Source organism: Manis javanica, chromosome 5 (assembly GCF_040802235.1).
Source record: "Manis javanica isolate MJ-LG chromosome 5, MJ_LKY, whole genome shotgun sequence".
NCBI classification, from domain to species: Eukaryota; Metazoa; Chordata; class Mammalia; order Pholidota; family Manidae; genus Manis; species Manis javanica.
The window spans coordinates 26,144,898-26,170,633 of NC_133160.1; the positions used below are offsets into that span (position 1 = coordinate 26,144,898).

Consider the following 25,736-nt stretch of genomic DNA (forward strand, 5'->3'; position numbering starts at 1 on the left):
AACAACCACATTACGGTTACTGTCCATCAGCTTAGCAAAATGTTGTAGAGTCACTACTTGTCCTCTCTGTGTTGTGCAGCCCACCCTCCCCTTGCTCCCTCCCCCCCATCCATGCTAATCTTAATAACCCCCTTTTTCTTCCCCCCCCTTATCCCTCCCTGCCCACCCATCCTCCCCAGTTCCTTTCCCTTTGGTACCTGTTAGTCCATTTTTGGGTTCTGTAACTTCACTGCTGTTTTGTTCCTTCAGTTTTTCCTTTGTTCCTATACTCCTCAGATGAGTGACATCATTTGGTATTTCTCTTTCTCCGCTTGGCTTATTTCACTGAGCATAATACTCTCCAGCTCCATCCATGTTGCTGCAAATGGTTGGATTTTTCCACTTCTTATGGCTGAGTAGTATTCCATTGTGTATATGTACCACATCTTCTTTATCCATTCATCTACCGATGGACATTTAGGTTGCTTCCAATTCTTGGCTATTGTAAATAGTGCTGCGATAAACATAGGGGTGCATCTGTCTTTCTCAAATTTGATTGCTGCGTTCTTAGGGTAAATTCCTAGGAGTGGGATTCCTGGGTCAAAAGGTAGGTCTGTTTTGAGCATTTTGATGAACCTCCAAACTGCTTTCCACAATGGTTGAACTAATTTACATTCCCACCAGCAGTGTAGGAGGGTTCCCCTTTCTCCACAGCCTCGCCAACATTTGTTGTTGTTTGTCTTTTGGATGGCAGCTATCCTTACTGGTGTGAGGTGATACCTCATTGTAGTTTTAATTTGCATTTCTCTGATAATTAGCGATGTGGAGCATCTTTTCATGTGTCTCTTGGCCATCTGTATTTCTTTTTTGGAGAACTGTCTGTTCAGTTCCTCTGCCCATTTTTTAATTGGGTTATTTGTTTTTTGTTTGTTGAGGCGTGTGAGCTCTTTATATATTCTGGACGTCAAGCCTTTATCGGATCTGTCATTTTCAAATATATTCTCCCATACTGTAGGGTTCCTTTTTGTTCTATTGATGGTGTCTTTCGCTGTACAGAAGCTTTTCAGCTTAATGTAGTCCCACTTGCTCATTTTTGCTGTTGTTTTCCTTGCCCGGGGAGATATGTTCAAGAAGAGATCACTCATGTTTATGTCTAAGAGGTTTTTGCCTATGTTTTTTTCCAAGAGTTTAATGGTTTCATGCCTTACATTCAGGTCTTTGATCCATTTTGAGTTTACCTTTGTATATGGGGTTAGACAATGGTCCAGTTTCATTCTCCTACATGTAGCTGTCCAGTTTTGCCAGCACCATCTGTTGAAGAGACTGTCATTTTGCCATTGTATGTCCATGGCTCCTTTATCAAATATTAATTGACCATATATATTTGGGTTAATTTCTGGGGTCTCTAATCTGTTCCACTGGTCTGTGGCTCTATTCTTGTGCCAGTACCAAATTGTCTTGATTACTATGGCTTTGTAGTAGAGCTTGAAGTTGGGGAGTGAGATCTCCCCTACTTTATTCTTCTTTTTCAGGATTGCTTTGGCTATTCGGGGTCTTTGGTGTTTCCATATGAATTTTTGAATTATTTGTTCCAATTCATTGAAGAATGTTGCTGGTAATTTGAGAGGGATTGCATCAAATCTGTATATTGCTTTGGGCAGGATGGCCATTTTGACGATATTAATTCTTCCTAGCCATGAGCATGGGATGAGTTTCCATTTATTAGTGTCCCCTTTAATTTCTCTTAAGAGTGACTTGTAGTTTTCAGAGTATAAGTCTTTCACTTCCTTGGTTAGGTTTATTCCTAGGTATTTTATTCTTTTTGATGCAATGGTGAATGGAATTGTTTACCTGATTTCTCTTTCTATTGATTCGTTGTTAGTGTATAGGAAAGCTACAGATTTCTGTGTGTTGATTTTGTATCCTGCAACTTTGCTGTATTCCGATATCAGTTCTAGTAGTTTTGGAGTGGAGTCTTTAGGGTTTTTTATGTACAGTATCATATCATCTGCAAATAGTGACAGTTTAACTTCTTCTTTACCAATCTGGATTCCTTGTATTTCTTTGTTTTGTCTGATTGCCGTGGCTAGGACCTCCAGTACTATGTTAAATAACAGTGGGGAGAGTGGGCATCCCTGTCTGGTTCCCGATCTCAGTGGAAATGCTTTCAGCTTCTCGCTGTTCAGTATAATGCTGGCTGTGGGTTTATCATATATGGCCTTTATTATGTTGAGGTACTTGCCCTCTATTCCCATTTTGCTGAGAGTTTTTATCATGAATGGATGTTGAATTTTGTCAAATGCTTTTTCAGCATCTATGGAGATGATCATGTGGTTTTTGTCTTTCTTTTTGTTGATGTGGTGGATGATGTTGATGGATTTTCGAATGTTGTACCATCCTTGCATCCCTGGGATGAACCCCACTTGGTCATGGTGTATGATCCTTTTGATATACTGTTGAATTCTGTTTGCTAATATTTTATTGAGTATTTTTGCATCTACATTCATCAGGGATATTGGTCTGTAATTTTCTTTTTTGGTGGGGTCTTTTCCTGGTTTTGGTATTAGGGTGATGTTGGCCTCATAGAATGAGTTTGGGAGTATTCCCTCTTCTTCTATTTTGTGGAACACTTTAAGGAGAATGGGTATTATGTCTTCTCTGTGTGTCTGATAAAATTCCGAGGTAAATCTGTCCGGCCCCGGGGTTTTGTTCTTGGGTAGTTTTTTGATTACTGTTTCAATTTCTTTGCTTGTAATTGGTTTGTTTAACTTTTGTGTTTCTTCCTTGGTCAGTCTTGGGAGGTTGTATTTTTCTAGGAAGTTGTCCATTTCTTCTAGGTTTTCCAGCTTGTTGGCATATAGGTTTTCATAGTAGTCTTTAATAATTCTTTGTATTTCTGTGGAGTCTGTCGTGATTTTTCCATTCTCATTTCTGATTATGTTGATTTGTGTTGACTCTCTTTTTCTCTTAATAAGTTGGGCTAGAGGCTTATCTATTTTGTTTATTTTCTCAAAGAACCAGCTCTTGGTTTCGTTGATTTTTGCTATTATTTTATTCTTCTCAATTTTGTTTATTTCTTCTCTGATCTTTATTATGTCCCTCCTTCTGCTGACTTTAGGCCTCATTTGTTCTTCTTTTTCCAGTTTTGATAATTGTGATGTTAGACTATTCATTTGGGATTGTTCTTCCTTCTTCAAGTGTGCCTGGATTGCTATATACTTTCCTCTTAAGACTGCTTTCGCTGCATCCCACAGAAGTTGGGGCTTAGTGTTGTTGTTGTCATTTGTTTCTATATATTCCTTGATCTCTATTTTGATTTGTTCATTGATCCATTGATTATTTAGTAGCATGTTGTTAAGCCTCCATGTGTTTGTGAGCCTTTTTGTTTTCTTTGTAGAATTTATTTCTACTTTCATACCTTTGTGGTCTGAAAAATTGGTTGGTAGAATTTCAATATTGTGGAATTTACTGAGGCTCTTTTTGTGAGCTAGTATGTGGTCTATTCTGGAGAATGTTCCATGTGCACTTGAGAAGAATGTATATCCTGTTGCTTTTGGATGTAAAGTTCTATGGATGTCTATTAGGTCCATCTGTTCTAGCGTGTTGTTCAGTGCCTGTGTGTCTTTACTTATTTTCTGCCCGGTGGATCTATCCTTTGGGGTGAGTGGTGTGTTGAAGTCTCCTACAATGAATGCATTGCAGTCTATTTCCCTCTTTAGTTCTGTTAGTATTTGCTTCACATATGCTGGTGCTCCTGTATTGGGTGCATATATATTTAGAATGGTTATATCCTCTTGTTGGACTGAGCCCTTTATCATTATGTAGTGGCCTTCTTTATCTCTTGTTACTTTCTTTGTTTTGAAGTCTATTTTGTCTGATTTTAGTACTGCAACCCCTGCTTTCTTCTCACTGTTGTTTGCCTGAAATATGTTTTTCCATCCCTTGACTTTTAGTCTATGCTTATCTTTGGGTTTAAGGTGAGTTTCTTGTAAGCAGCATATAGATGGGTCTTGCTTTTTTATCCATTCTATTACTCTATGTCTTTTGATTGGTGCATTAAGTCCATTTACATTTAGGTGACTATTGAAAGATATGTACTTATTGCCATTGCAGGCTTTAGATTCGTGGTTACCAAATGTTCAAGGTTAGCTTCTTTAGTATCTTACTGCCTAACTTAGCTCGCTTATTGAGCTGTTATACACACTGTCTGGAGATTCTTTTCTTCTCTCCCTTCTTATTCCTCCTCCTCCATTCTTCATATGTTGTGTGTTTTGTTCTGTGCTCTTTTTAGGGGTGCTCCCATCTAGAGCAGTCCCTGTAGGATGCCCTGTAGAGGTGGTTTGTGGGAAGCAAATTCCCTCAGCTTTTGCTTGTCTGGGAATTGTTTGATCCCACCATCATATTTAAATGATAGTCGTGCTGGATACAGTATCCTTGGTTCAAGGCCCTTCTGTTTCATTGCATTACGTATATCATGCCATTCTCTTCTGGCCTGTAGGGTTTCTGTTGAGAAGTCTGATGTTAGCCTGATTGGTTTTCCTTTATAGGTGACCTTTTTCTCTCTAGCTGCCTTTAAAACTCTTTCCTTGTCCTTGATCCTTGCCATTTTAATTATTATGTGTCTTGGTGTTGTCCTCCTTGGATCCTTTCTGTTGGGGGTTCTGTATAATTCCATGGTCTGTTCGATTATTTCCTCCCCCAGTTTGGGGAAGTTTTCAGCAATTATTTCTTCAAAGACACTTTCTATCCCTTTTCCTCTTTCTTCCTCTTCTGGTATCCCTATAATACGAATGTTTTTCCTTTTGTATTGGTCACATATTTCTCTTAGTGTTGTTTCATTCCTGGAGATCCTTTTATCTCTCTCTATGTCAGCTTCTATACGTTCCTGTTCTCTGGCTTCTATTCCTTCAATGGCCTCTTGCATCTTATCCATTCTGCTTATAAATCCTTCCAGGGATTGTTTCACTTCTGTGATCTCTTTCCTGACATCTGTGATCTCCTTCCGGACTTCATCCCACTGCTCTTGCATTTTTCTCTGCATCTCATCCCATTGCTCTTGCATTTTTTTCTGCATCTCTGTCAGCATGTTCATGATTTTTATTTTGAATTCTTTTTCAGGAGGACTAGTTAGGTCTGTCTCCTTCTCAGGTGTTGTCTCTGTGATCTTTGTCTGCCTGTAGTTTTGCCTTTTCATGGTGATAGAGATAGTTTGCAGAGCTGGTACAAGTGACCGCTGGAAGAGCTTCCCTTCTTGTTGGTTTGTAGCCTTTTCCTGGGAGAATAGCGACCTCTAGTGGCTTGTGCTGGGCAGCTGTGCGCAGACAGGGCTTCTGCTTCCTGCCCAGTTGCTTTGGGGTTTATCTCCGCTGTTGCTGTGGGCTTGGCCTGGCTGGGGCTGTTCCTCCAAAATGGTGGAGCCCCGTTGGAGGGGGAGCAGCCAGGAGACTATTTATCTCCGTAAGGGGCCTCTGTGCTCCCTGCTGCCCAGGGGGTTAGAGTGCCCAGAGATCCCCAGATTCCCTGCCTCTGGTCTAAGTGACCTGTCCTGCCCCTTTAAGACTTCCAAAAAGCACTCTCCAAACCAAAACAACAACAGCAACAAAAAGGAAAAAACAAGCGATTTTTTTTTTTTTTTTGTCCTCAGGTGCCGGTCCCAGGCACCCGCTCACTGGTCCTGCTGCCCTGTCTCCCTAGCACCAGGGTCCCTGTCCTTTCAAGGCTTCCAAAAAGCACCCACCCACCGGTCCCGCAGGGAAGGAACGCTCGATATTCTTTGTCCTCAGGCACTGGTCCCAGGCACCCGCTCACCAGTCCCGCCGCCCTGCCTCCCTAGCACCAGGGTCCCTGTCCCTTCAAGGCTTCCAAAAAGCACTCGCCAAAAAGAGAGAAAAAAAGGGGAAAAACGCGCGATTTCTTCCGTCCTCAGGTGCCGGTCTCAGGCACCCACCCACCGGTCCCACAGGGAAAAACGCGGGATATTCTTTGTCCTCAGGTGCCGGTCCCAGGCACCCGCTCACCAGTCCCGTCGCCCTGCCTCCCTAGCACCGGGGTCCCTGTCCCTTTTAGGCTTCCAAAAAGCACTCGCAGAAAACAGAAAAAAAAAAGGGGAAAACGCGCGATTTCCTCTGTCCTCAAGTGCCGGTCTCAGGCACCCGCCCACCGGTCCCGCAGGGAAAAACGTGGGATATTCTTTGTCCTCAGGCGCCGGTCCCAGGCACCCGCTCACCAGTCCCGCCACCCTGCCTCCCTAGCACTGGGGTCCCCGTCCCTTCAAGGCTTCCAAAAAGCGCTCGCCAAAAAGAGAAAAAAAAAAAAAAAAGGGGAAAAACGCGCGACCTCCTCCGTCCTCAGGCACCGGTCTCAGGCACCCGCCCGCCGGTCCCGCAGGGAGAAATGCGGGGTGTTCTTTGTCCTCCAGCGCCGTTCCCAGGCACCTCCTCACCGGTCCCGCCACCCTACCTCCCCAGCAACGGGGGCCGTCCCTCTAAGGCTTCCAAAAAGCGCTCGCCAAAAAAAAAAAAAAAAAACCGCTCCGGTTTCTCTCCACCCGCCGGGAGCCGGGGGGAGGGGCGCTCGGGTCCCGCCGGGCTGGGGCTTGTATCTTACCCCCTTCGCAAGGCGCTGGTTCCTTGCAGGTGTGGATGTGGTCTGGATGTTGTCCTGTGTCCTGTGGTCTCTATTTTAGGAAGATTTTTCTTTGTTATATTTTCATAGCTCTATGTGTTTTTGGGAGGAGATTTCCACTGCTCTACTCACGCCGCCATCTTGGCTCCCAGGGAGCTAGTTTTCTTTTTTGTACTCTCTTTTTTGATATCAAGGTAATATTAGTCTCATAAAATGAGTTGAGAAATGTTTCCTCTTGTATTTTCTGGAAGTGACTATAAAAATGATGCTAATTCTTCTTTAAATGCTAGATAGAATTTTTCACTGACATCATTTGAACTTGGAGAGTTCTTTTTTGGGGTGCTTAATTATAACTTCAGTTACTTCAAAGAATTATTCAAATTATCTCTTTCATTTTGGCTGAGTTGTTAACTGTTTATGGTTTTTGAAGAATTGGTCTAAGTTGTTAAATTAAGTTGTGTTTAGTATTCCCTTGTTAGCTTTTCAATAGCAATAGATGTGTTAAGTACCAATGACGATGTTAAGTACCAAGATGATATAATACGTACCAATATTTCATTCTTGATACTGGTGATTTGTATCTTCTTTCTTTTTATGTTTCCCCATCTTGCTAGTAGTTTATCAGTTTTACTCATTTTTTGGAGGAACCAGTTTTTTGTTTTATTAATTTTTCTCTGTTGTTTACCTGTTTTCTCTTTTTATTTATTTCTGTTCTTTGTTATTTCCTTCTGCTTGCTTTGGGTTTATTTTTTTTCTTTTTCTTAATTCAGGCCAGAACTTTTATCATTGATTTCTTTCCCCTTTTCCAGTAGATATTTCATGCCTTAAAATTTCTTCTCAACACTGCTTTAGCTATATCCCACGTATTTTAGTATATTGTACTTTAATTTTTAGTCAGTGCTTTGTTTTTTTTCAAGATCTCTCTTCGATCTATGGGTTATCTAGAACTGTGTTGAGACTTCCTTTGTTTTGACATTTAATATGATTCCGTATGGTTAGAAAATATACTCTGTATGGTTTCACTTCTTTTAAATTTGTGAGGTTTGCTCTTTGACCCAAGTTATGGCTTATTTTAAAACACCAGATTTTTAGGTACTCTGATGCCCTGCCCACTGCCTGTTACTTCAGTCTGCCTCCCTCAGCTATAGCTCACATGGCATGTCTGTCACAGGCAGAGAACAGAACTCCAGAGCAGGCTTCCGAGAGCCCCTGACTTAGTGACAGACTGGACCTTGAGTCCCCAAAGCCCTGCCTGCCTGGACCAGGAACCTGGTTCATCTTCCCTGGAGGCTTTGTCTTCCATGACCCTTCCCATGACACGTGATTGAGCACACAATGAGGTGAGGCTGGAGTTGGGCGGGGACAGAGTAGTAGCTAGTCCAGGCCCTGTGTCTCTGCACCCTTACCTCTTTCTCATGAGGTGGTGAATGAGGAGGGGCAACTCAGATGCCTAAGAAGCTTAGGCCCAAATCTCAGAGACAACATCGGGCTGTTGCCTCCCTCACCCAGGCGCACCAGGCGGCCTGTTCTCACCCTTGCAAATAGTCCAAGTGCAGGGCCAAGAGCTCCCAGGCCCACACTTGCTGCTGTTGACACTGCCAAAATACTCTACATAGAGTTTCCAACCAGGTGCAAGTGGTTGATACCTCGTCTGCTTCCTATAGGACATACAAGAACAGTGAGGAGCTTCGGTCTCGTATTGTGTCTGGAATCATCGCACCTATCCATGAACATTGGGACAAGGCTAGTGTTAGCAGTCCTCACCAGGAGTTTCCCCCAGCCACTGCCAGAGAGGTGGACCCGCTCCAGATTCGCCCACACCACCCGCACACCAGCCGGCAGCCTCCCTGGTGAGTAGTCCCCAGTAGACAGCCATGCTTATGCAGGTCTACCCATGACCATCCTGCCACTTGACCCCATCTCTGGCACCTGTATGTCTTCAACAAAATTGTCAGAGTTTTGGTGTATGGAGATAGAAAACTGAGACATAAGTGGGACAGTGAGTTCTTGTACTGCCAGTCACCCTAACTACGCTGCATCTTATTAAGCCTGCCTTTTGGCTTTTTTTTAACCTGTCAATTATTACTTTAAAAAAATTTTTTTAATTGAAGTATAGTTCATATACAATATTGTATTGGTTTCAAGTATACAACATAGTGATTGAACAATTATCTACATTGTTAAGTCCTCACCCCAACTAGTGTAGTTACTATCTGTCAATATAGGAAGATGTAACCTGCCTGCTGCCTTTTTAGAGGCCACACAGAGCCCCTGAGTCTGCCCAGCCGCCAGTGCCTCTGGGGCTTGTGTATGGTAGTCCAGTTGCTGCCCAAGGGAATTAGTTACTCACTCCAGAGCTCTTTGTGCAGGGCTGTGGACCAGGCATTTTGGGAAAATGCAAAGATGCATTTCCCAAATGTAAAGTACTTTCCCAAAGCAGGTATAAGTCCTGGTGTCTTGCCTATTTTATTTCATTTCATTGTAGTCCCTGACCTCTTTGACAGCCTCAAAACTTTTCAAAACATCATGGGTATAAGCAAGTCACATCCAAGATCTTTGCAGATTAAGATGGCAGCATTTAGGCCTGGAGACTCCTGCTCTGAGGGAGGAGACAAGGACCTGGGAGACCTTAATGTCCGGCACTTCCCAATGTGGAGTCCACACTGTGGTAGTAATGGTGGAGCTGGCAGGGTTGGAGGCAGGGTTCACTGTCGGGCCATAATAAGCAGTCAGTCTTAACTGCCATTGTTATTTTATTCTGTTTTGCAATTCTATACCTTTGGTAAGTTTAAAAGGCGGTGGGGAGTTAATGTAATTATTACAATAAGTAATAATTAGCAAATCTCTTTGCCAGTCTTCAGAAATATGGGTCCTGTGAGGAGAGTGGAAAATAATAAAAAGTGTTGAAAGGTTGGGAACAACTTGTCTGATCTAACCCCCTTATTTTATAGATGGAACAAAGGTAAGATGATATGCCTAAGGTCACCAGCCACTAAGAAAGAGACAGGGACAGGGCTGGGGTCCAGGTGTCCTCAGCCTCAGTGCTCTGGCTGTGGTGTAACCAGAATAAGATTTAAGAATAAGCCTTGAACAGCATCAAGTTGGGGAAGATTTTTAGACCTTAAGTAGGTAGTAATTTTCAGCACTCTCAGACTCGGTACTCATTTCAAAACAAATACTCTGTGAAATCTCTTTTACTTCTCTTGAAATGGAATTCATAGATAGTCTCACTTAAGAGGTGCGTAATTTCAAAAGGAATCAGTATAAAGTCTTGACTGTAATATAAATGAGAAATAAAAAGAGTAGTTATAAGATGATGTGTATTTTATCGTGCAGAAGCCTGAGCACAGTCAGACATTTATTTGCACTTATATGTGAAATTATCTTGAATTCAGTGGCACATGGCTTACACTCAAGTACCACAGACTATATTTGCTGCTAACAACATGACTTTTCCGAAATAGTGAATAGCTCTTAGGAAAATAGCAAACAAAATAGTAGATGGACAATGTTTCTTCAATTACCTCATAGTTTTATTGCTGGAAATTTTTGTTTGTATTACAGAAGTATAAAAGATACTTTGTCTTCACATATAAAATGGGCTTAGACTCAGAAATTTATGTAGGCTTTACACCTCCACGAATGTCTAACACGACTTTAGAAAATTGTGTGGGATGCAGGCCATATGGAACTCTGCTGTGAATTGTGGAGCATGCAGCATCTCTGGTCTCTTCCTATATATAAAGGCCATGAGGACCTTCCAACCACTTACAAGCAGAAACACCCTCTGGGCTTCCACAGTGGCACCTGGAAGCTGTGCCACCCTAAGTGGGAATCACTGACCTTAGAGTTTATAATTGTGAAGGTAAAAATTTCTGACCTTGGAAGAATTCAGAGAATTGGAAAATCACCATGTTGCAACTTCTCCTGAAATAATGTAGCTAGGCACACATGGGCAGGGGTTGCTAAAGCTAGGAAAAAGGTTGATAGGAAACGTTATAATGGATGAATCAGACTAATAGCACCTGAACCCATAGATGAATCTTAACACTACAAGTGGGACACCTAACATTAAATGTCTTCTAATATGATGCAGTAGTAATTTAAAAAGCAACTCAGATCTAGATCTAATTCCTTGTTTAAAAGAATTATGAGGGATAGAGAGAATGTGTTAAACATGTGAGAACACATGTGGTCCAGCCAAAATTGAAACATGAAAAAATTTTACTGGATGAATTGACCTTGTTGTTTTCATCAAATAAATGAATGGCATGAGGAGGCAAGGGAGGGATGGGGGCTATTATTAAGAGTCATATCAACCAGATTCAATGTTGGACCTTGTTTGGATCTTGATTCAAACAAATTAACTCTAAAAATCAATTTTGACACATTTGGAGAAATTTGAACATGGATCAGGTATTATAGATAATGTGAGAAGTCACTGCTAATTTTGTTAGGTGAAATAATTAAAATCTAGTTATGTTTTTAAAAGTATATATATATATAAATATATATATATATATTTTTATATATATATATATATATATATATATAGAGAGAGAGAGAGAGAGAGAGAATGAAGTCTTTAAGGGTGATATATTATGTCTGGGATTTGCTTTAAAGTAAGTTCACCTCCACCCCACCTCCGCCAAAAAAAAAAAAAAGACATTGGGAAATGAGTATAGCTGAAAAAAGAATGGTAGGATATTGATAATTATTGAAACTAAGTGGAAGGATGCACAATGTTTATAAGCTATTTGTACTGTTTTTTGGTCCATTTGAAATTTGCTTAATAATGAGGTCTTTTTTTTAAAATTAATGCCAATCCTTCACAAGCTCTTCCAAAAACTAGAAGAGCAAAGAATGCTTCCCACTTCATTCTTTGAGCCAGTTTTACCCTGATACCAAAACGAAAGACATCACAAGAAAGCTTGCAAACCAGTATCCCTTGTGAATATGGATGTAAAAATCCTCAACAAAAGTACTAGCTACACAAATCTAGCTATATATAAAAAGGTTTATGTGCCATGACCAAATGAAATTTACCCCAGAAATGGTTGGTTTAACAACTGAAAGTCAATCCCTGCAGTGCCTATTACTAGAACAAAGGATAAAACCACATGCTCATTGCAATAGACAGAAAAATTATTTGAAAAAATCCAACACCCTTTCATGTTAAAAGCATCCAGCAGCAGAAGGCAAGTTTCTAAATCCAATAAAGAGCATCTGCAAAAAGTCCACAACTAATATCCTGCTTCATGGAGAAAGAATGCTTCCCCCTAAGATGAGGAACAAGACTAGGATATTTGCTTTTGTTACTTTTATACAACATTGTACTTGAGGTCCTACCCAAAGCAGTCACACAAGAAAAAGAAATAAAAAGTATCCAGATTAGAAAGTAAGAAGAAAATAGTTTTCTCGTTGCCAGTGACATGGGGTCTTCTATAGGTAAATCCTAAGAAATCTTATCAAAAAACTTTGTACTAATAAATGAGTTCAGCACTGTGACAGGATACAAGATCAATAAACAAAAATCTATTGTATTTCTATATACTAGCAGCAAACAACCTAAAAATGAAATTAAGGAAATGATTATAATAAACCCAGAAAGAATAACATAAGTATAAATTTAACATAAGGTAAGACTTCTACACTGAAAATCACAAAACATTTTTGGAAGAAATGAAGGAAGATCTAAGTAATAGATGTCCTGTGCTCATGAATAGGAAAACAGTATTGGCAATTGTCTCCAAATTGATCTGCATATTCAGTACAATCCCAGTAAAATCATAGAGTTTTTTGTTTGTGTGGTTTTGTTTGTTTTTTGTGTGGCTTTGTGTGTGTGTGTATGTAAACTGACAAACTGATCCTAAAATTCATGTGGAAATGCAAGGGAACCAGAAGAGCTAAAACAATCTTGGAAAAAGTTAGAGGGCCCACACCTCCCAGTTTCAAAATTTACTACAAAGCTATAGTAATCAAGACAATGTGGTATCGGCATGAGGATAGACATAAAAAGCCAAAGGAAAAGAACTGAGAGGCTAGAAACAAACCCATACATTCATGGGCATTTGATTTCAACAAGGGTATCAGGACAGTTCAATGAGGAAAAAATAGTTTTTTTAAATGGTGCTAGGACAACTGGATTCCTATATGCAAATGAAAGAAGTTGGATCCCTTCTTCACAATATACATGAAAACTAACTTAAAATGGATCATAGACCTAACTATAAGAGCTAGAAGCATAAAACTTCTAGAAGAAAACTTAGGAATAAGTCTTCATGACCTTGCTTTAGACAGTGGTTTCTTAAATACAACACTAAAAGCAACAAAAGAAAAGATAGATAAATTGGATTTTATGAAAATTAAAACAAAGGACAGTATCAAGAAAGTGAAATCACATATAAATCATATATCTGATGAGAGAATTGTATCCAGAGACATAAAGAACTCTTACAACTCAGTAATAAAATGACAACCCAATTAAAACCGGTATAAGGATTTGAATAGACATTTCTCCAAATAGATGTACAGATGGCCCATAGCATGTGAAAAGATGCTCAACATCATTAGTCATTACGGAAATGGAAATTCAAACTACAATGAAATAGCACTTGTTTCTGCACATATTCATGTACAACTTTCATGCATGAATGTTCACAGCAGCCTTTTTCATAGTAGCCAGAAAGTAGAAACAACCTATATATCTATCAGCTGATGAATGAATGAACTAGTGTGGCATATGCATACAGTGGAATTTTACTGAGCAATAAAAATGAATGAAGTACTGATACATGCTACAATATGTATGAACCTTGAAAACATTATGCTAAGTGAGAGAAGCCACATATTGTATGGTTTTATGTACATGAAATGTCCAAATAGGAAAATCCATAGAGACAGAAAATACGTCAGTGATTGCCAGGAGTCAAGGTGGAAGGACTAGAGAGCATGAATGGGAAATCACTACTAATGGGTACAAGGTCCCAGTGTGCAGAATATGCCCTGCCTAAAACTAAAACGTTTGCACATTCTGTGAACATCTAAAAACCAGTGTGCTATATATGTTAACTGGGTGAATTTTATGATATGTGAAATGTATTTCAATAAAGCTGTGAAAAAAAAAAAAGTCCTATCCTTGGCTTAATTGGAAATGTGAGAATATATAACAATGGAAATGAGACCCCTAGGATCAAACTATTAGGGTATTGATAGTAATCACCCATGAGTGAAATGTCTGTATTTTTCCTTCAACTACAGTGATTTCATAGTACCTAAACAATATTTTATGGGCTGATAATCATACCAGCAAGAGTGATTTATTTAAAATTAGCTGGTGAATGCTTTTTCCCTAAGAAACACTCTTACTCAGCCTACTGCTGAAAGTTTTGCCACCAGATTAAGACAAATTGTAAATACAAGGCAGGCAGATAAGAAAGAAGAAATTAAGCAGTTTATATTTGCGGATGACATAATGGTCTATGTAGGAAATTCCAAGGAATCTACCAAAATGATGATAATAATGAGTTCAGCAAAGTTGCAGGATACCAGTCCAACATTGGAAAGTCAGTTGTATGTATCTATATGTTAGCGATAAAGACATGGAAACAAATTTGAAATAAATTTACGCTCAGGAAAAAGAAAAAAAGTATTTAGGTTTCTCTCAAGCAAGCACATTTCTAGGACCCAGTTCATTGAACTGCATGAGATGGCTGGAGAGGAGGCTTTTGTCAGCCTCTGAACAAGTCGAAAGCCCTGTGTAATCACCTTGCCTCCCCTGCACCCTGACTCCTTGCCAGCCGTGTTCCTGTCAGCACAGATGTCTGTAATAGTGATTCTTTTATAACAGCTCCCGCCACCACCATGTTGCTGAGCAACCAGGCACTCTCACCTTCACCTTTTTGTTTCTCCCTCAATTGCCCTATTTGGGGGTGAGGCTGTAGGGCAGGAAGAAGGGAAAGTGTGGCACAGCAGCAGGCCCATCTGGCTGCTGGAGGGTGTTAATTACCCCACACTGAACAGCCTTGGCTTGTAGAAAATAGCAGCCCCTACCCCCTTCCCACAGGACACAGTTCTGTCTCACCCTTTGCCGTCCACAGCCCCATTTTGCCTATCTCACACCTGGAAATCTCAAAATGCAAACCGAATTTGGAGTGTCTGCTGTAGTGCATAAAGAGATTTGCTTCCCTAAGTGTGTGATGACATGTATCCAGAAATTGTCAGAGAATATTGTTGGGTCTGCTCATTTGATGCTGGGTGCTTCTAGGCAAGGAGTGTAGATGGAGAGGACATCCATTGTGATGGAGAATCATGGGTGAAAGTAGGTCTGTCCTACTCTTGAGACCTCTAGGGAAGAATTACTGAAAACAGCCCAGCTGTAAGGGAAGTTTTTTCATCTAGGTCTAACATTTGTTGTCATTACAATTCTAACCGATTTCTCTTTGCTCCATCTGTCCTCAAATCCCTACTTTGAAAAGCCAGTTTTTCTTCTGCTTAACCAGCTTTACTAAAAATAAATCTTTACATATAAAGCTCTTATTTATGTCATTCAAAATTTATTTTCAATCCCAGTCTGTATCTTCACGTATTTTTTAATGTTTCCAATATTTTATGTTCAACATTAAAAAAAAAATCTCATAATCCATTTACTAAAGTGCTAAATGTATCTTTTTAAGTATCTGATACTTTATTTTGCTGATATGCTATATAGTTTGCCTGACCTCCGTGGGGTATTTCAAGCATGTCCGTGTTTTCATTTTAAATGGTAAAGCTATAAACATCTGTACATAATTTTTTTCCTTTACTTCTTGGAGATATATTTCCTCTGCTGGCAAATATCAAAATTTTTGGTCTCAGGAACCCTCTTGAACCCTCAATTTGAGGACCCCATAGTCTTTGTTTGAGTTGTATCTATCAATATTTACCGTATTAGGAAACATATTGAAATTTTAAAAGAATACTTTCATTCATTCATTTAAAAATAATTAACCCATAAATAACAAATTTTTATAAAAATAACTTTCTTCCCAAACAAAAAATTTAGTATGAATAATGACTTGTTTTAACATTATTATAAATCTCTTTAATATCTGGCATAGAAGACAAATTCTCATTTCTGCTTGTGTATTTAGTCTACAGGTGATAATGTTTTTATTGAAGCTTTACATAGGTTGTTGTAAAAGAGAAGAGTAATTAATTTAATAACCTTTTCAAATAATTGTGGATGTTCTTTGCATTACACCAAAACTTGCCAAGTAATAGTTGCTTTACAAGTTATTAGAATCTGAAAACCTTTCAGTAGACTTTTTGCACATTATTACCTAAATCCACTGGTCTGTCATGATCTTTGATTGCATCTTTTATCCATACATGATATTGGAAGATCATGTATTGATCATTTAGAAAATATTGGCTCACTGAGATTAGCAGATTTGCTAAACACTGACACACTTCATTATACAATGTCCCACCCCCCAAATCACATTCATTCATATTAATCACATTCATTAATTACTGATCTCATTAGCACCAGTGTTGGGAAGCCATTAAGCCAGTCATGAATACAAGTTCCCAAATAGTAATTTTCACTTGAAAGCTTTAATTTTTTTCATTAGTAACATATACTGTCAGTTGTTTTCCTTGATATAACAAGCTCATACTGTTTTGAGAAACTGCCTACTATGGGGCCAAATTTGAATAACTATGGTTTGTCTGTCAGTCGTTCTTTCAAGTAAGAATGGTTTTCCATGAAATAATGGCTAGTTTGTTCAACTAGCAAATTAACTGCAAAAGTACTTTTCTTTGAGACAACCATTGTACTTCCTGTTTCATCACACAGAATATTGTGTGTGATTTTAGAAAGACTGTGATTTTAGAACACCTGGTAATTTTTACTACTTCATCAAGGACATTGTAAAGTGAAACTGGATGTGTGTGTGATGAGGGACGATATAGTGACTGCTGGTTTAGTGCAACCACTTTGATTCATGCTAAGACATTCATTTCCCATTGCTTTTACGCCATCAGTGCAAATATCAAGACAGTGAAAAAAGCAAATAGCTTCGAAGATGGAATAGTTTTGATCTCATAGACCCCCTGAGATGAAAGAGTTTCTGAGATTACTGGGGTCCATGGGTGACATTTTGTATCTTTTTTCTTTTTTCATGTTTATAAGCCCTTTAGATTTCCTTTTTTGTGAAGAGTCTGTTTAAGTCTCTTGCCCATTTTTCTACTGAGCTGTCTTGTTTAATGATTTGTAGACATTGTTTATATATTGCAGATTTGAGTCCTTCATCAGATATATGTAGTACAGACATCCCTCTGTAGCTTGCCTTTTCATTCTGTTAATGGTGTTTTCTGTTAAAAAGTTATTAATATTTTATGTAATTAGCTTATCAGTGCCTTCCCTTTATGTTTGGTATCTTTTTGATCTGTCTGAGAAATCTTTGTCCTACCCCAAGGTCACGGAGAATTTCTCATACATTTTATTCTGGAAACTTTGTTGTTTTACCTTTTATATTTCAGTCTAAAATCCATTTGAAATTAATTTTTGTGAAGCATGAGATAGATTCATATTTTACTGTATTGATATCCAGTTGATCCAGCACCAAACATATTTTGAAAAGACCTGTGCCACCTTAATAATTACATTTTCAATTTTCATTACTTGTGAAACTGTTATTCTCTATTCTTAAAATTTGCCTTTATTCTTTTCCTCTTAGAGTTCAATAATCTTGATCACTTTGGTTTTTTTTCCTGTGACAAAGTTAGTTCAATAAAATTTAATAGCTACTGTGTATTGAGGGCCAACTATTCCAGACACATGCTAGACATTTCATCCACATGCTCTTATTTAATCCTCCACCCCATGAGGTTGGTAAGGGCTTTCCCCATTTTAAAAGGAGAGGTTCATATGTAAGTAACTTGATCACAACCAGTAAGAAGCAGAAGTTGTGTTATAGTAGGAGTATTGGGTACCACTTACTGAACTTTTTATTACATACCAGGTGCTATACTTTCATAAACATTCTCATTTAATTGTAAAAACAACCCTGAGAAATAGGTACTAGTATCTGTTTTAACAGGAGAGAGCTAGAGCTTAGAGGTTCACGACTTCTAGTCATGAATAACTCACACAGCTACTAAATGGTGAAGCCCGAATTTGAACATGGGTCTAACTCTAAAGCATTTGCTTTTATCTTATACACAATTTCTTCCCCAAGTATGTCTAAGTGTCCTCTAATATGTCAAGCACTGTACTAGGCCTGAGAATACATGATGAAGTATGGATCCAACCCTCAAGGAGTTCACAGTTGATTTGGGTGATTACCTTTTTGTTCCAGATCATAAGTCTTCTTAAAACACCAATAAAAATTTTGTGATATTGGGAGTAACTGGGAGTAATTATGGCCAAGGGAACAGTGGATACAAATGAGGCTATGAAGTCCTTGTGTGTGCATGCATGCGTGCGTTGGGCAGGGCGAGGGAGCAGGGGTTATTTTCACTGCCTTCACTTGGCATGTGAAGGGAAAACAGGTGAATGTGTGGGCCACATCACAAGGAGCCTTATGTGCAAAGGAGTGGATTTGACCCTGGGATGATGCAAGCTATCAAATAGTTTTGGGTAGAAAGTAATCTGGTTGGGACCCCTTTAACCACTGACTTTTTTCTTTTGATGAATCCCAGTTAGAGTCTGACAGCTAGTACAGTTAATATTTATTGAGCCCTTTAGTGTATGCTGAGTGGTTTCATTAAGGGTAAAATATAATCTCTTTTAATCCTTATAACAAGACGTACGTGCTGCTGTTATCCCCATTTTGTAGAAAAGAAAACTGAGACACAGAGAGGTTAACTAGCTTGTCCAAAGCAACATAGCTCATAAACGTTGGAGCAGGATTCAGCCCTTAGTATTTCCTCCTTTTACACTTGTATCAGCAATTGCTTCAAAAGAAACGATCTTGGCTTGGATTGCTTTGAGAACAAAGAGAAAGCTAGTGTAATTGGAGCATAGTAAGCTGGTGAGGTGGAGAGATGGGAGATGTAAGCCCAGGCCAGTTCATGGAGAGGCTTAGGGTCAAGATTAAGAGCAATAGGAGCCACTGGGTGTGTCTGACAAGGAAGGGACTTCATACTGTTTACTCTGGCTCCTTTGTAGACAGTGGATTCTATGGGGAGAACGAAATTAGAAACAGGAGGACTGGGTAAGGGGCTGACTCAGGCACCCAGGCAAGAAATAATGGTTGTAGGTGGTAGATGGGTGCAGCCTAGGTAAATGGTCTCGGGTATATTTGGAAGTGTACCTGACAGGACTTGCTGATGGGTTGGCTTAATGAAGGGAAAATAAAAGGATGGTGCAGGGTTTTTTAGCCTAAGTCATTCCTAATTTGGGGCTACCATAGCTAACACCTCAGTGAACATACTTTTCATGGAACTTAGAACACATCTCTGAGTATTTCCTTAGCATGCATTGGTGAAAGAATAATTACTGCATTACAGACTAAGCCTGTTTTTAAAGATTTAGGAATATAGTGCCCAGTTGCCTTCCTAAGCAATTGCACTGCCAAATAGTTGACATTCCCACTGTATTCTGATATTGTTGCCTTATCCTTGCCATATTGCTTTAGTTAGTAGAAAAGTATCATCCCCATAACATTCATAAGCTAACTGAACCCAAATTCAGTTCCTTGTTGTTATAAGATTGAGGTCCCTCCCCATTGGTCTCTGGCTATTGGCTGGGGGCCACTCTCTCAGCTCCTTAAGACATCCTTCATCTCTTCTCACATGACGTCCTCCAACTTCAAATCCAGCCACCGGTGTGTCAAGTCCTTCTGGTGCTTCAGATCTCCCTTTCTGCCTTCTCTGCCACCAGCCAGAGGAAGCTCTCTGCTGTCTGAGGACTCATGTGATCAGAATAGCCCTCTCAAAAAATCTTTCCTTTTTGAAGTCACCTGTGCCATATAACCTAAAACAATGACTGGAGTGATTTCTCATCACATTCACAGGTTCTGAGCATTAGAAGGTGTAAAATCTTGCCCGGGGGCCCATTTCTAGAAAATTTACCTACCACAGCCTACCCTCTAGCCTCCCAAATACAAAATATTTCCCCCTCCCCCAAGGTTTCCAAGAGTCTTATCCCATTACTGCATTAGTTTAGTCTGAAATCTTACCTAAATTCCATCTGCTTGCAAACCCGAATTTCACCTTCTTAGTTATCTAAATCAGGTGCAGTTGAGGCTTCTGAGCATAACTCCTTTCTGACTGTGGACCAGAGAAATAGATGTCTATTCCCATCATACAATGGTGGGATAGGCAGAGGATAAGTTACTGACTTCTAGCATAGAAAAAGCCATGTGCACAAAAGTTATAAATTATACCATTGTTTATAGTTACATGCACCAGAAAAATACTTTACATACAGTAGAAGATATGTAAATTTTTAAAAATTTGCTTTGCTTGAGTGAGTATTACTTGGTCATTAAAAATGTTAATAACAAAGACAGACAACTTGGGAAATACAGGACATAAGTGGCAGAAAACTGGGATTAGAGTTACACTTATAATAATTTTTTAATAGTATATGAAAACATGCTTATGAAAGAAGACTAGAAAAGAATAGCAAAAGTAATCACTGTATTATAGTCAGATTATGGTGACATTATTCTTAAAAATTTTCAGTATAATTTATGCATATCTTTTACTTCTCTTTTTCTTTCTTTTAAAAATCTTTGTTCAGCTAGACTAAATGCAGTATCTCCCAGCCCTTCTCAGTCCCTGGTTCACCTTTAAACTCATAGGATATCTTCAGGGGTGGGGAAAAGAAAAGGTTTAGTGCCCTGCTTGCTCAGAGCACTGTAACTGGTGTTATACTTGTAAATGTATATACACTTTTGTCTGCAGTTATCAGCACCTTTACTTCCCCAGTCCTAAGTTTCTACACTCAGCAGAATAAAGTAAGCCTGAACCACCAAAATTCCCCAGCTGAGCTTGTACCCTGATGGGGAAACAGCCTAGCCTCAGACTGGCTAAGTCAGATCACCTAGGAGTTTGTGAAAAGTGCAGAATCTTAGGCTGGCTTCATCCTTGAGCTTCTTAATTAGAACCTACATTTTAGCAAGATACCCCAACTGATTCACATGCACATTACAGTTTGAGCAGAATTGGCCTAGGTGGTTCAAAAAAGGCTCTGTAGCACCTACACCATATAGAACTGAGTAGCACTACAAAGGCTTTGAAACCAGAACTTGGATCTTGAACCCAGCTGAGTTGATTGCCAGTTAAAACAAAAATAACAGGATTCTCCTAAACCCTCATAACAAATGTTCAACATTTCTAGGACACAATCTTAAATTAATGGGCATACAAAGAACCAAGAAAATTTCAACTTACAAAAAATACAGTCAACAGATGCCAATACCAAGAAGACACAGATAACTGAAATTACCTAGCAAAGACATAAACTATTATAAAAATGCTCCAAGAAGTGAAGGCAAACAGTCTTGAAACAAGTGGAACAACAGAAAATTTCAGCAAAGAAATAGAAGATGTAAAGGAGAACCAATTAGATATTGAAAAATAATCAGAATAGCTTCACTGGATGATTGACCACCGGAATGGAGATAATAAAGGAAAGAGTTGGTGAAGTTGAAGATAGATCAATAGAAATTACCTATCTTAATAACAAGAGAGAAAAAAGATTAAAAATAAAGAATTCAGGGACCTGTGGGACAATTAAAAAAGGTCTGGCATTGGGGCCATCAGAGTCTCGGAAAAGAAAGAGTATTGTGCAGAAAAATTACTTGAAGAAAATAATGGTTGAAAACTTCTTGGGTTTGGCAAAAAATAAACCTACAAGATTAAAAAAGCTCATCAAACCCTAAATAGAATAAACCTAAAAAAGTCCATGCCTAGACATATATAATCAAACTGTTGAAAACTAAAAATGAAGAAAAAACATGAAAGCAGCTAGAAAAAACATACTGCTTATAGAAGAATAAAAATTTGAATTTGGGTTTCTCATGGAGACCAGGAAAAAATAGACCAACATTCTTAAAGTGTGGGGAAGAAAAGAACCCAGAATTCTATATCCAGCAAATATTTTACCTTGATTTCTGAAGGATATAAAGGTAATTCTTAGTGAAAGGAAATGAAGAGAATTCAGAGTCAGCAAATCTATCCATGGTAAGGCTAGGACAATGACATCAAAATACAGTGGGAATGCCAACTAATGCAGTGGTTTAGGAGGTGCTAAAGGAAGTTCTTCAGACAGAAGGGAAATGATACAAGATGGAAACTTGGAACATCAGGAATAAGGAAGAGCAATAGAAATGGTAAATGTGTGGGTAAATAGCTGTACACTTGAATTCTCTAAAATGTTTTACAGTTGAAAACAAAATAATAACATTTCTGTTGTATCTCAACTTAAACATAAGAGGAGGAGATTAAAGGGACCTATGTATGCTGATAAGGTTTCTACCCTCCACTTGAAGTTGGTAAAATTCTCACTTTAAGTAGACGGAAAAGCTAAGTAAATATATTGTAATCCCTTAGGCAACTACTGAAGAAATCTATACAAAGAGATATAGTCAAACACTAATTAAAATTGAATAAAAAGAAAGGAAACAGAAATGAAAAACAGAGGAAACAATTAGAAAACCAATAATAAAATGGTACATCTAAGTCTGAACATTCCACAATAAATCACATTAATGTAAATCACATTACATGTAAGTGGTCTCAACACACCAATTAAAAGAACATAGGTTTTGGAGCTGGGCAGACCTGGTATCAATATCGTATTGGCCATCTATCTGTGTGGTCTTGTGCAAGAAACCTTACTTTTCTGAGCCTGTTTCCTCAGCTATAAGATGGAAATAAAAATTATGAGTACTCAGAGGGCTGCTGCAAAGATGAAATAAGATAAATGTGTACAAGTCGTTCAACACTATGTTAAAAAGGTAGTGTAGATATATGTTTGCTCATATAAGCAGAGTATTTTGGGAAGGACATATAAGAAAGTGATGTCATTAGTTTCTGTAAAGAACTGGTAGGCTGAGAAATGGATGAGAGAGATTTTTTACTTCCTTGGGTCCAAAATCTCTCATCTACAATTCTGAAGTAAAGAGAGCTCTGAAAGACAAGTTTTTCCCCATAGATTGGTGCTAAACCTTGTTTGGAGCAAAACCTGACCGAAGTGGCATATGAAGCTCCTTATGTATTCATTTATCCATTTATATGTTGAATACTCATTATTTTGCAGAAATACGATATTGGTTACAGATGATGCCTGGGAGTGTTACATATAATATGTTAGGTATTCCCATCTGACATTGCTAAAGTATGACAAATTCTGAATTCCAAAACTCATCTAGCCTAAGATTATGGACCTCTATATCCTTTTTTTTTCACTCTTCTTGAATTTTAAAACTGTTAAATTCAAAGATTATGGACCTCTATATCCTTTTTTTTTCACTCTTCTTGAATTTTAAAACTGTTAAATTCATTACCTATTCAGAAAATTACATTTAAAAAATTCATCTTTTTAAAATTAAATTTAGCACAGTGCCTCACACAAAGCAGGCTCCCAGTAAATAATGGCAGCTGCTATCACTCCATTCTTCCAAACCTTCCCTTTCAACAAATCTGTTCCTGTCCAATAAATATTACATTTCACCATCACAGTAGATCCTGTGAGTGTTACTACTAAGATTTTACATCTTAAAAGCTGGGGTGCAGAGGTTTGTGACAGTCCTCTGCCAACCAACTAGATGATCCCCCACCCAGAGTCCAGAGCCCATCTTCTGATTCCCAGTCCTGAGGCCTTAACAGTTCACCAGTCCACCTCAGCCATTAGAATGTCAGCTGTATTTGTATGCCCAAGAGAGGCATGTTTTTATCTAAGAGGAGAGGGAACACATAAAGAGGAAGGTGTGTGGTCAGGATCCCTTCAGATCCCTTACAGGGTCCCCTGTTGGGGCTGGGACATAGGGTTCAGTGGGCCCAGCCAGGCAATTTGCCTACAGGGTTAATGTACGAAACACTTTCCTTCAATTGATGACTAGATGAAGCAGTAGGGGCTTGATTTCAGATACCATGTACGAAATTACCTTTCTTTGAATCTCTAAATCCTCACTCAGCACATGCAGGACTGAGACTGTTTTAAAGTGAGTTCTGAGCACATAACGAGGTCATAGAAGTGTGCATGTGTTACAATGAGACTGTTTAGTGTGAGCCTAAAGGATGTGCTGTGACGGTTTCAAGTACACAGATTTTTGGGGTGGGTCTTGAGGCTGCCTTTCTAATCTCCGTTGTTCTGCATTTCTTCTCCCTGCCCCACACTCTGTGGTCCAGGAGAGAAAAATAGAGCGGACTGCATGTATCAGGAGCTGTCAAGTCTCTGTTCTCCCAAGCATTTTTATAGCCACCAGAAGCCCCTCTGTTTGCTGCTCTGTAGGGGGCAATTCATGGAGATAGGGAATATGCTCCTTGCCCTTTGGCACCACCTGGTCTGTCCAGTGAGGCAGGATATTAGAGGCCACCAGAAACTTGACTGTTAGCTCCATGAACAATGGCGTGGGAACAGCAGCCTACCTAGGTCAGGAAAAATTCCTTCCCTTTGAAGCCTAGCCACATCCACCTAAATTACCATATCCTTTCTAGCCCATTAGGTAGAACTGACTGGAGAAACACGTGCTTATTGTTTTTTCCCCAGTTCTTTAATTAAAGGCTTTTTGCCAGTAAGCTTAAATTAACTACTGATTACAAGGCTTCCTAAGATCTGGCAGCAACCCTCCTTGCCCAAGAACTGTCAGGTTTGTATTGCTTGCAAGGGCTCCAAGCGGATTCCAAAGCACATTTTTTCAAACATTACATCTCTTTTGTTTTATTTTATCCATATCTATATCCTTTATAGTAAAAAAGAGAAAAGTATAAAGAAGAAAATCACCACCCAGGAGTAACTATCACTGTTTATATTTTCAGTATGCTTCTTTCTAATTTTATTTACTCCTACATGCCCACGCCATGCACACATTTTTCACAGTTGATTTCCTAGGCTACTGATAACCCCTTTTCCCCCCAATTAATGCTAGACCATAAGCAATTTGCCGCATTATTTTAAAACTGACTTCAAATTCTAAGAACATTGTTTCCGTAACTGCGTTTAGGGATATTATGTAATGTACCCAACTCATCCCCATCTCACCAATTCCAATTCCCTTGATTAAAGCCTTTATGGTAATATTTTTAATTTGAATGATGTGTTCTTTCTTTAAGATGGATACCTAGACATAAAATTATCAGATCAAAAAATATAAAGATAAGTAAGACTTTAAAAGATATACTTTGTGTGTATACATATTAGATAATACAGAATTGCTCTCCAGAAATCATGTACTCCTGTATGCTTCTAGTTCATACATTTTCAGTGAGAGCAAAACTGTTTCCTGTGGTTGGGGTTGGGGGTGTAGAAAAATCTTAGCAATTATAATAGTTTGTGGCCCTTCAGTGGGCTATACTGCATAAGCAGGTATATAGTATCTGTGGTATTAAATTTTATGCAGGGTCCGCAATGAGAAAAGGTTGAAAAGCACTGTAGCCATGTTTACTGCACCCATCTCACTCAATCCTTGGAAGCTTTTAACTCAGCCTTGGGGTTTTGGTTTTGGTTTTAGAATGGTATTTTTCTGATATCAAAGTTCTCGGTTCTTTATACAAAGTTTAAATTTATATGTAGATTATAGCTGTTAATATTTTAATTTTTCTATAGAATTGGGATCCCCATGTTTGCATTCAGCTCTTTTCAATATTGCCATTGTAATAGTATCAGTGTTAGTATGTGCCAAGGCCACTGTGAAATATCCCTTGTGTCAGGGTCTCACGCAGGGGCTTCCCTGTCCCCCGTGCCTGGGATTGCATGTTGTCAGGTCTGGCCTCTGGGAGCCCAGGCACCCGGCTGCTCTGGGACTTGTGGTAATTGCCCTTGTTTGTTTCAGGTGCGATCCCCTGGGTCCATTTGCAGCCGGAGGAGAGGACCTAGACCCCTTTGGGTGAGTACTGTGGGGAGGAGGCAGCAACGTAACTTACTCTCGTGGCTTTTTGGCTCCAGCTCATCTTCTAATTTTAGAGCTTTTCGTCAG

The 25,736-nt window shown here is 39.1% G+C and overlaps 1 protein-coding gene across 2 annotated transcripts in view; it reads left to right on the top strand.

Annotated features, from left to right (window-relative positions):
• The window catches only part of PSMF1 (proteasome inhibitor subunit 1), a 48,362-nt gene that overhangs the window by 20,493 nt on the left and 2,133 nt on the right, over positions 1–25,736 (top strand). For both annotated transcript variants that reach the window (XM_073236766.1, XM_073236767.1), the window contains exons 4-5: positions 8,268–8,453; positions 25,593–25,646. In XM_073236766.1, coding sequence (XP_073092867.1) covers positions 8,268–8,453; positions 25,593–25,646 — 240 coding nt within the window. The remainder of the gene's footprint in view (positions 1–8,267; positions 8,454–25,592; positions 25,647–25,736) is intronic.